Source organism: Myiozetetes cayanensis, unplaced genomic scaffold, assembly GCF_022539395.1.
Source record: "Myiozetetes cayanensis isolate MyiCay16 unplaced genomic scaffold, myiCay2020 scf18, whole genome shotgun sequence".
NCBI lineage: Eukaryota > Metazoa > Chordata > Aves > Passeriformes > Tyrannidae > Myiozetetes > Myiozetetes cayanensis.
The window spans coordinates 16,954,699-16,966,084 of NW_026087389.1; the positions used below are offsets into that span (position 1 = coordinate 16,954,699).

At 64.1% G+C, this 11,386-nt stretch overlaps 1 protein-coding gene across 1 annotated transcript; it reads left to right on the plus strand.

The window, feature by feature from the left end:
• Window positions 1-478: 478 nt before the first annotated feature.
• On the plus strand, window positions 479-8,498 carry MST1R (macrophage stimulating 1 receptor). Its single transcript, XM_050313193.1, is given in 21 exon segments — window positions 479-951; window positions 953-2,113; window positions 3,306-3,494; window positions 3,573-3,698; window positions 3,776-3,946; window positions 4,140-4,303; window positions 4,399-4,576; window positions 4,679-4,824; window positions 4,941-5,099; window positions 5,296-5,389; window positions 5,496-5,723; window positions 5,806-5,952; window positions 6,027-6,186; window positions 6,270-6,362; window positions 6,439-6,660; window positions 6,741-6,821; window positions 6,895-7,076; window positions 7,149-7,258; window positions 7,354-7,519; window positions 7,593-7,729; window positions 7,807-8,498. Coding segments are annotated over 21 exon segments (4,233 nt in total). The 5' UTR covers window positions 479-891; the 3' UTR covers window positions 8,066-8,498.
• Window positions 8,499-11,386: the final 2,888 nt, after the last annotated feature.

An 11,386-nucleotide genomic window follows, 5' to 3' on the forward strand; every position in this document is an offset into this window, starting at 1 on the left:
CGCTTACCGATCAGGGGCCCCTGCTCCCACCCGTTTCCCTCTGGGGCACCGTGCCCACCCATGTCTGTCGCCCCGAGGTGCCCAGCGGGCACTCCGACCTGCGTGTTTCCCCTGGGCACCCCCGTATCCCCGGGCTGCGTGTGGCGGTGCCGCCCTCGGGGAGCCCCGGGCGGTGCAGGGGCAGGACCCGCCCTCCCTGTCCCGCCCCGGCCCGTCCCACCTCGCCCGCTCCGTCCCGGCCCCGCTCCACTCCGTCGGCCCTGCCCTGGCACGGCACGGCACGGCAGCGCCCAGGTGAGCGCCACGCCGCCTGGCACCGCGGGATCGGACCGCGCCGCACGGACGGGGGGTAGGGGGGCAGCCGGACCTAACGAGGACTCCAGACCCGGTGAGCCGCGGCGGGGCCGGGGGTGGAGACCGGGCATACGTCGGGGTTTCTCTCACGGGAGGCTGGTGGGACCTTTGTCCCAGTCCCGCGGGGATCCTCGGTTCCTGTTGCTGTCCTGGGGGGCTGGCAGGGTACCCATCCCAGTTCCTGGGAGGGGTCATTGCAGGGCAGAGATGCCCCAGGGTGACAGGCGGGGTCTGGAGGTGGCAGAAGGCAGGATTTACCCCCCTGTCACAGGGAGCTTGGCTTCACCCACCCCTCACAATATCTGGGGAGAGGTTTGGTGTGGCTGATCCTCCCCTGGTGGCATCCCTCGTCATCTGGCCCCTGGAGACACCAGCACACCCGGCTGTGGCAGTGCCCAGGGTCCTTGCCTAAAAGCAGTGGGTAAAACCCTTCCTCCTTTATTTTGGCAGATGCAATGGTAGCCCATCCTCTGTTTGTCCTGACCCCACTGGGTGCTGAGCACTGTCAGTAACCCCACAGCAGTGGCACTACACAGTATGGGCCTGTTGTGCCTCCTGTGCCTCTGGCTGGTGCTCGCCCTGGCCCCTCTGAGTGCCTGGTGCCTGGCAGTGCCCCCTCATCCCATACAGCTCCACCAGGAACTTCTCTGTCCCCTACACGCTGCCCAGCCTCGACGCCGGCAGCCCCATCCAGAATGTTGCCGTCTTTGCCGACTCTGACGGCACAGTTGCCATCTTTGTGGCCGTCCGTAACCGCATCCTGCTGGCCAGCGCCGAGATGCGCCTCCTCTCCATCCTTGTCACCGGCCCAGTGGGTAGTGCCAAGTGTGAGATCTGTCGCCTGTGCCCGGCCACCACAGATGGCCCCGAGGACACGGACAACGTCCTGCTGCTGCTGGACCCGCTGGAGCCATGGCTGTACAGCTGTGGCACGGCACGGCATGGGCTGTGCTACCAGCACCAGCTGGAGGTGCGGGATGGGAAGGTGACCATCACAGAAACACACTGCCTGTACTCGGCCACGGGCAACAGCCCCACACTGTGTCCTGACTGCGTGGCCAGCCCCCTGGGGACCAGTGCCACTGTGGTGGCCACCTCCTACGCCTCCTTCTTCTACCTCGGCTCCACCATCAACAGCAGCGTGGCAGCCCAGTACAGCCCACAGTCGGTGTCCGTCCGCAGACTGAAGGGCACCTTGGACGGCTTTTCGGGTGATTTCCAGTGGCTGACGGTGCTGCCACAATACCGCGACAACTACACCATCCACTATGTGCACTCCTTTGCCGACGGGGACCACGTCTACTTCCTCATGGTGCAGCCGGAGCGGCCGGGCTTGCCCGTGTACCACACGCGCCTGGCACGGCTCAGCACTCATGAGCGCGACCTCCGCCGCTACCGCGAGCTCGTCCTCGACTGCCGCTTTGAGTCCAAGCGCCGGCGCCGGCGGCGCAGCGGCGAGGAGGATGACGAGCGGGACATTGCCTACAACGTGCTGCAGGCAGCCCACACTGCCCGCCCTGGTGCCCGCCTGGCCCGTGACCTCGGCATCAACGACACCGACACGGTGCTCTTCGGCGCCTTCGCCGAGAGCCAGCCGGAGAGCCGGATGCCACAGGAGAACTCGGCTGTCTGCGCCTTCCCAATCCGCCTCCTCAACCAGGCCATGGAGGAGGGCATGGAGAAGTGCTGTGGCATCGGGCAGCAGCCTCTGCTGCGGGGGCTCAGCTTCTTCCAGCCAGTGGAGTACTGCCCGCACAACGTGAGTGCTCTGCCCTGCGCCGCGTCTGGCCCGAGAGGCCTGGGTGTCAGCTGGGCTGTGGGGAGAAGGGGGCAGCATGCTGGGAAGTGCTGATAGACCAGGGTGGATGGTGGGGTGGGGTAGGGCAGGGGGAGAGCAGCGTCACCCAGGTGTGAGTCAGCCCAGCAGCCACCCACCACCTATTGCAGGGGCCGCTGTGCTCCAGCAGGCCTGGCTGCACCGAGGAGACAGGGTGCTGGTGGGGATCCGGTTGAACTCCCCACCTCACAGACATGTGTCCCAGCACATGGGCACACTGCTGCATGCCCTGCACTGGGCTAACAGTCCCTCTCCTGGTGTGGCCTCCCCAGAAGCACCGATTCCAGCCCCCGTGGTGACTGTCCCTGGATCCCAGCCAACCTCTTCAGCTTGTTTATGTGGAGGAGGGACAGGGAAGCCGCGGGGCCTCAGTGGTTCCCAGAGTGGATGTGTGAGGTGCTGTGAGGTGCTGGCTGCTCCTGCCTTGTCCCCTGGGCTCAGCCACCGCCTTCTCTGGGCAAATAAACCACAGGCGGAAGTGCAATTAGTCACCGGGGTTCCTCGTCTGCCGCAGCCGCGGGGCAGGAACACCGTGTCCCAGGTACAAGCCCCGGCATGGCCAGGACACAAATGGGTGGGCGCCCCAGCAGGGCCCCCTTGTCCCAGCATGTGACACGAGTTTTGGTATTCTCAGCCTGGAGCAGGGCAAGGTGCAGCCAAATCCCCTCCTCTTCCCACATGGAGCAGACAGCTCACTGCCGCTGACTCACTCTGCAGCAGGGCGAGCCCAGGGGGGACCCCAGCCCCGTTCATGGGGGGTGTCCAATAGGGACGTTGTGGCTCCCAGTGTCCCCCTTCAGCCTCACCCCCCCACCGAGCTCCAGGGGTCAGGGAGGGTTGGGATTGGGGTATGCATCCCATGGTGCCGGAACCCGATAAACACATCCAGATGGAGTGGGAGGGGAGGGCAGGATCTGACGCCACACAGGGGTTGCGGGAGTGGCTGCGGATGTTTTTTTTTTCCCCAAAATTTTCCCAGCCTGGAGGGGAACTTGGGCAGTCTGGTGCTGCCCCAAAATGTCTCACAGCTGGAGCTGGTGCCCACTTGTGAGGGTGTAGGGAAGTCGGGTTGCCAGGGCCAGTTTCAAGGCACCCACTCCGTGCTTGGCTGTAGGTGAACCTCTCGGCACCAGTGATAAACACCAGCTGCTGGGACCAGCCCACCCTCGTTCCTGCCGCCTCCCACAAGGTGGACCTGTTCAATGGGCAGCTGACCGGGGTCCTCCTCACCTCCATCTTCGTCACTGCCCTGGGGGATGTCACTGTGGCCCACCTGGGCACAGCAGAGGGACGCATCTTCCAGGTGAGATGAGGGGCAAGGTGGGGTGGGGGTCCCGTGAGCCATGGGGTGCACTCAGCCTCACACTCTGCCCCACTGCAGATGGTGCTCCAGCGTTCCAGCTCCTACCTCCTGACCTTGGCCAACTTCTCCCTGGGGGAGTCAGGGCCGGTGCAGGGTGCCATGGGGTCGCAGAGCCACTCGCTGTTCTTCGCTGCGGGCACCAAGGTGAGTGGGGGGCCTAGGGGAAGTAGGACAGATGCTGAGCCCCATATGCCCCCCTCACCTCCACTCTCCATCCCCAGGTGTGGCGCCTGAACGTCACCGGCCCAGGCTGCCGCCACTTCTCCACGTGCCAGCGCTGCCTGCGTGCCGAGCGCTTCATGGGCTGCGGCTGGTGCAGGGGTGGGTGCACGCGCCGCCACGAGTGCGCCGGCCCCTGGGTCCAGGACAGCTGCCCACCCGTCCTCACCGACGTAGGTCTGCGCCGCTGTCCCCCTGCTCCCCACAGCTCCCGTGCACTCAAGCGGGGAGGGAGGTGGCAAATGGGGTGGCGTGTGGTGGGACCCGCTCCCCATGATGGGTGTTGTGTCCCTCAGGGAAGGGGTTTTCTGGACCCGCAACCATCACTGGTCAGGGCTCTCAGTGTCACATGTGCTTCTCCCACAGTTCCACCCCCGGAGTGCCCCGCTGCGGGGTCGGACACGGGTCACGCTCTGTGGCATGACCTTCCACTCCCACTGGGACCCCGACCCCAGCCGCAGACCCCCCGCTGCCTACCGGGTGACAGTGGGACAGCGAGGCTGCACTGTGCTGCCGCAGGAGAGTGGGAGGTACAAGTGTGTGCCGGTGCTGGGAGGGAACAGCAGCAGAGAGGGTTTGGGGGCTGTCCCCTGGCCTAGGCCTGACCCTCATCCTTGCCCTGCAGACCCCCGCCCTCCTCCCGCCGCAAGGAGTTTGTGAATGTGCTGGTGTGTGAGCTGGAGCCGGGGGGTCCAGCAGCAGCGAGGGGCCCGGCCAACGTGGTGCTCACTGTGGAGGAGCCCACCAGACCCTCTGGCTTCCATGTCCAAGGCTCCGCCACCCTTGGTGGCTTCATCTTCGTGGTATGATCCTGCACTGGCAGTCACCTCAGCTGCCCCCTGGCAGGGTTTGGGGGGTTTGGATCACCCCCCCCCCCCCATTCCACTGACCCCATCTCTGCTCAGGAGCCACACATCAGATCCCTGCATCCCCCGTTTGGCCCCCGGCGGGGTGGCACCCACCTCTCACTCCATGGCACCCACCTCTCTTCAGGGAGCAGCTGGAGGGTGATGGTCAACGGCTCCGAGTGTCCCCTGATCAGGCAGCCCAGGTATGCCCCTGCCCTGCCCCCACCAGCGGGCACAGTGGGGTCCCTGGCAGGGGAATCAGCACAGGGAACCCCTGCAGTCCTGCTGCCCCCCCCAACCACGGCTGCTGCATCCCCAGTGACAACGGGACAATTCAATGCACGGCTCCCACCGCCAGTGGCCTGGGTGCAGCCTTGGTGGCCCTGTGGATCGATGGGGAGGCATTCCCAGCCCCCCTGCCATTCCAATACCGCCCTGACCCCTCTGTGTCGGCCATCATCCCCAACTGCAGCTATGAGTAAGTCCATGGGCTCCCTTCCCTTGGGTGGGGGGACATTCCTGGCTTCCCACTGTGCTGGCTGGGCTGGATGAGCTGCTGGGGATCGCATGCACCCCAGGCACCACACACACCATGGGGACCACATGCACCCCAGGGACCACATGCACCCTGGGGATGATATATACCCTGGGGTCCTGATCCCTGCCCACCATAGGGGCTCGGTGCTCACCATCATTGGCACCCACCTGGACTCCGTGTATCGCGCCAAGATCCGCTTTGAAACCAGAGGCGTGACTACCAAAACCACAGTAAGCACCTGGGTGGGAGCCCATCACCCCCCAGCCCTGCCCTGCCCACCCCAATCCCCTGGTGGGCATCATTCCGTGCCAGTGCCCAGCATTCCCCTGCCTGCAGGAGTGTGAGGACCCGCTGGCACCGGAGCGGCTGCTGTGCCGCAGTCCAGCCTTCCCCTTAAAGAACAAGGCTGAGGTGGTGCTGGGGAACATGAGCGTGCTGCTGGATGGCGCTGATGGCCGCTGGCTCTTCCACCTCCACTACTACTCCTGGCCCGAGTTCTTCCCCTTGAAAAAGGAGGGCGGGCGCTTCCGCCTCAAGCCTGGCGATGATGAGATCAAGGTGCAAGTACGTGGGGCATTGTGGGGTGAGCCAGGGCAGGGGGTCCCACCGCCAGGACCCCCAGGCTTAGGGCTCTGTGTCTGGGCAGCAATTGGGCCTGAACGCCTTGGCCACCTGCATGAACATCACCATGACAGTGGGGGGCCGGGACTGCCACCCCAACGTCCTGATCAATGAGGTGACGTGCCGCCTGCCCCGGGAGCTAAACCTGCCCCCTGCTGGGGCCCCCGTGGAGGTAGGCATCCCCTAGATGGGCAACCACCCCCCCACATCCCCCATCCCATCCCTGCTGAGCCCCTGCTCCTCCAGATCTGTGTGAATGGCGCTTGCAAAGCACTGGGCTGGGTGCTGTCCCCCCCCACCTCACTGAACCTGGCTGCCAGCCTGGCCCTGGGCATTGGCATCACCTTCCTGGTCTGCTGCATCCTGGCTGCCGTGCTGCTCCGCTGGTGCTGGAGGAAGAAGCGAGGTGAGTGCCGTGCTCACCGGGCACACTGATGCCCCCCGGCCCCCTGCCACATTGCCCCCCACCCACCCCACTGCTGCCCGCAGGGACGGAGAACCTGGAGCTGCTGGCGCAGCCCGGCCGCAGCAACCCCCCTGTCACCACCCAGCGCCCCGGCGTCGACTACAGGGAGGTGCTGGGTAAGTGGGTGTCACAGGTGGGTGGTTGGGTGCTGGGTGCTGCCAGCCCTCACCCTACCTCTGCCTGTCCTGGCAGTGCTGAACACAGCAGGCACTCCCAGCCCCGTGGGGACCCACACACGAATCACCAGTGCCGGCGCTGGTGCCAGTGCAGCAGGCGGTGGATCCCCCATGCCCCTGCTCAGAGCCACATCCTGCTGCTTGGAGGACCTGCGGCCAGAGCTGTTGGAGGAGGTGAAGGACATTCTCATCCCCGAGGAGCGGCTTGTCACCCACCGTCACCAGGTCATCGGCAAAGGTGACTCTGCAGCCCGATTTGGCCGTGGCATCACCCGCTGGCTGTGTGCGGTGCCAGCTTTGTGCCACCTGTCCCTGCAGGGCATTTCGGCAGTGTCTACCATGGCACCTACTCGGACCCACTGCTGGGGGACCTCCACTGCGCCGTCAAGTCCCTGCACCGTGAGTAGCGCCCGCTCCCATGTGCTTTCCCGTGGCACGGCAGCAGAGCGCTCCACAGCTCAGCTCTTGGCAGGCATCACGGACCTGGAGGAGGTGGAGGAATTCCTGCGCGAGGGCATCCTCATGAAGAGCTTCCACCACCCCCAGGTGCTCTCGCTGCTGGGGGTGTGCCTGCCCCGCCATGGGCTGCCTCTCGTCGTCCTGCCCTACATGCGCCACGGGGACCTGCGCCAGTTCATCCGCGCCCAGGAGAGGGTAGGGGGGTACCCCGGGGGGCAGAGGGTGGTAGGGAACCAAGGTCACCCTGCTCACCGCTCCATCCCACAGAGCACCACAGTGAAGGAGCTCATAGGCTTCGGGCTGCAGGTGGCCCTGGGCATGGAGTACCTGGCCCAGAAGAAGTTTGTGCATCGGGACCTGGCAGCCAGGAACTGCATGTGAGTGTGGCTGTAACTGCCAGACCCCCACCATGGGGTTACCCTGTGGGCCTGGATGTGCCCAGGGGTCCCCACCTCAACCCAGTGTCCCGCAGGCTGGACGAGACACTGACGGTGAAGGTGGCTGACTTTGGGCTGGCGCGGGATGTGTTTGGCAAGGAATACTACAGCATCCGGCAGCACCGGCACGCCAAGCTGCCGGTCAAGTGGATGGCACTGGAGAGCCTCCAGACCCAAAAATTCACCACCAAATCGGATGTGGTAGGCACAATGCCTTTCCCTGTCCCCCATCCCCATCCCACCTGCATCTCCACAGCAGCTCTCTGCTCGGCAGTGGTCCTTCGGGGTGCTCATGTGGGAGCTGCTGACACGGGGGGCATCGCCGTACGCCGAGGTGGACCCCTACGACATGGCCCGCTACCTGCTGCAGGGGAGACGCCTGCCACAGCCCTCCCACTGCCCTGACACGCTGTGAGTGGGGCTGGGGGCGGGCAGGGTGGCGGGGTTGTCCTGGGGGACTGCCAGCACTGACTGGGGTGTCGGGGCAGGTACGGGGTGATGCTGAGCTGCTGGGCACCGGCGCCCGAGGAGAGACCGTCCTTCACGGGGCTGGTGGGAGAGCTGGAGCGTGTCCTGGCCACACTGAAGGGTGAGCACTATGTCAACCTGACTGTCACCTACGTCAACCTGGATTGGGGTCCTCCCTTTCCTCCTGCCCCACCGGGGCAGCTACCTGATAGCGAGGATGAGAGCAAGGACAACGAGGAGGAGGAGGAAGAGGAGGAGGAGGATGCATCTGTGTGCTAATGGGATGCCCTGCACTGGAGAGGCTCCTGGACCCCCATACACCGTGGGCACACTCCCCAGAGGAGGGATGTAGCATGCAGCCGGATGCTATGGAGCACATTCCCTATGGGATGGGTGCTAGGAGGCAGATGGGTGCTGTGGGATGCTCTCCCATGGCTCACACCCAGACCCTGCTGGGTGCTCCCCAGGCTTGGTCCCATGCCCCCCATGTTGGGGGCCTCAGTCCTGAGCTGACTGGGTGCTGGGGGACTCAACCCCACAGTGATGAGGCTGTGCTGTGGGGTTTGGGGCTCAGCCTCACAGTGGCAGATGCCGTGGAGGCCCAGGTGGAGCCCCACCAGGTGCTGTGGGGTAGCCTGGCCCTCCTAGGGCTCCCATGGCATTTTCAGCTGTTGGTTGCTCGAATCACTCATTAAAATGTAATTATATTTTTTCCCTGGCTGGGGCTGTGTCTTTGAGGGGGCCATGCCCAGATGGGCGGCACCCTTTCCCCCCTGCCCAGGGAGGGTATGGTCTTGCCACCACCCCCTGGGGGCACCCACCTTGCAGGGGGGGTGCAGGTGAGGGTCCACCCAGCGTTCCTGTGCCAGCCACGGGAGGGCACCTGCACACCAGTGCTGGCACTGTCCCCCGGTGCCCACCATGCTGGGGCTCCCCTGTGTGCCCTGTATCCCACCATGGCCCCCCGAGCTTGGGCTGTCTGGGAGGTTTTTCCTAAAAGTCCCCTTCCCAGCCATATCCAGCTCAGGGTCAGTGTGGCTGTGGGGTATGAGGTGGTGTGGGGAGCACTGTGCTCCTGGACATGGGGTGATGGTGTCCCTGGGGTGCAGCTACCTGGCACGTGGGTCATGGTGCCCCTGGGATCATGGCATGATGGATGCCAGGGAACATGGGATTGTGGTGCCCATGGAAACACGATGCTTCTGGGATGATGGGTGCCTGGACATTGGATCAGGGTGTTCATGGAGCCCAGGGTATAGGATTACAGTGTCCCTGGCATTGAGGTGCCCATGGGACCACAGTGGCCAGGAGAGGTGATCACAGTGCAGACACGGTGGCACCCAGCCCACCTACTGCTCCCCACCCTGTCTGCCTGCACAGGGTCCCAAGTGGCACACATGCTGCTCCAGCCTCAGGGCTGCTGTCTGGTGATCAAGAATCATTACCACCCTCATTTAATGGCACCTTTATTCCTTCATCACTTCTCACGCAGGGGATGGTGCAGCTGGTGCTCCAGGGCATTCCCAGGGGTGGGCATGGGTCTGTCCCAGAGAGGGAGAGAGCAGCAGAACTCCCTGCAGATCACTGCCTGATGAGCTGGCGCTCTCTGCTTCTTTTGCTGGTGGCAGTGGCAGACGTCATATCTGCAAGGAGCTCATCCTCATGAGGAGATCCTCTCTGCCGCAATTTTGGGGTAAAAATCCCCTACAGGACAGTGGAAAAGAGTGGGGCAGTGGTGGACATCACTCCCTTGGGTGCAGGTCCAGAGCTGAAGGCAGGGGGCAAGGGCAGAGTCTAGGGATGGATGGATGGGTGGGGGATACTGGGTGCAAGCCCAGGATGGGCAGGGAATGCTGAAACATGCCCAGTCCGTGGCCGTGGGCAGCACCATTCCCGCTCCATGGCCAGCCACGCAGGTCCTGCCACCAACACTGGCTTTAAATAAAACCTCCTCGGCTGCTCATTAACTGGTGCTGGAGCCCGGGGCCGCGTCAGCTCCCATCAGCCAAGCTGTCCATCTCCGCTGGCGCCTCGCACCTGCACGGCTCCGCCGCCGCGCCCCGGAGGGTATTTTTAGTGCAGCTGGGGCCCAGCATCCCACGGTCGAGGCAGCTGCCAGCACTGTGCCTCAGTTTCCCTGCAGTGTGGCTGCACTGCTCCCTGGGCCTGGGTTTTGGTGTGACTGTGACTCCCAGTGTGGGTGCTGACCTCACCCGTGTGGGGTCAAGCAGTGCCATTTCGGTACCACTGCCGAGTTGTTGTGGCAATGGGAAAGGCCCTGGCACCGCGTGGTTATTAGGGCTGGATCAGAAACGCAGGTGCTGGGTGGTGCTGGCACCGGTACTAGGGGATGCTGAGTGCCTGGGGAGCAGCAGGGGCAGCTGTCTGGGGCACTGACAGCTGATGGGAAGCAGGAATCCAGGGATGGATAGAAGCATGGATGGATGGGTTGAGGGATGGACAGACAGACGAATGGATGGGTGAGTAGGTGCATGGATGGATGCAAGGATGGATGCAGGGATGAATGAATGGTTGGACGAATGGATGGATGGATGGATGGATGGATGGATGGATGGATGGATGGATGGATGGGTGGATGCTCTTTTCAGCACGAAGCATTGTGATAGCCTGGGCTGTGACTGGGTGGAAGATGTGTGCCAGGCCCCCTGTCTGGTGATACAGTGGGCAGCTGCAGGGGTACCCAGTGGGAACAGGGCTGTCAGAGCTGGCAGTGGAGTGGCAGAGGGAACTGCTCGTTAGCTGATGAGTCTGGTGTGGTTACAGTGACGTGTGTGAGGGCGGCTCCTACTTCAGGCTGCCCCCATCCCCCCTGCAAATGTGCTTGCAGAGATGACAGATTTCATGCTAATCCGCATTTATCCTGCCCTAATTACGCTGCGGGAGGTGAGGAATAAGCACCCAGACTTCCATGCCAAGGGCTGGCATGTGCCCACCCCTGCCCACCCGTGCTCGATGCTGCTGGTCAGGACTGGTGCTGGTGCTGTGCCCACTGCCATGGCAGCAGGGACAGGCAGGTGACCTCGCAGGGTGGCACCTTGCATGGCACGTGGCACCCCTGCCCCAGTTGGGGGGATGTCTTTAAGGTGCTGGCTGTGCACCCACAGGTGGGCACTGGGTGGGTGGCACCCAAGGTGCTGCGTGCCTGGCCATGGTTGGTGGAGCACTGGGCTGAGCTGTGGGCAGGTGTGTCCGTGCCAGGCCATGCCACGCTCTGCCGTGCCGTGCCACGCCACCTCGTGCTGTGCCCACCCGCCACGGCTGCAGCAGAGCAGCCGGCGTCCCACCCCGGCAACGCGCCGTGCACACACAGCACTTTAAATGTTTTATTTGGGGAAAGTGCTGTCGTTAGCAGGGATTAATAATTAAAATCAGAGCCATCTATAAAACATGAGTGGCCGCACGCGGGGCTGCTGGTGCACAAGCAGAGCCGGGCACGGTCCCGCCACTGGCATCGCCCGGGGATGTGCTGCGACGGCGTTTGCCGGCGCTGCCGCAATGGCACCTTGCGCCAGCAGCGGGTTTGGGCTCCTCACGGAGAAGTGGGCACAGGCAACGGGTCCCACGACGTAGGGGTTGGAC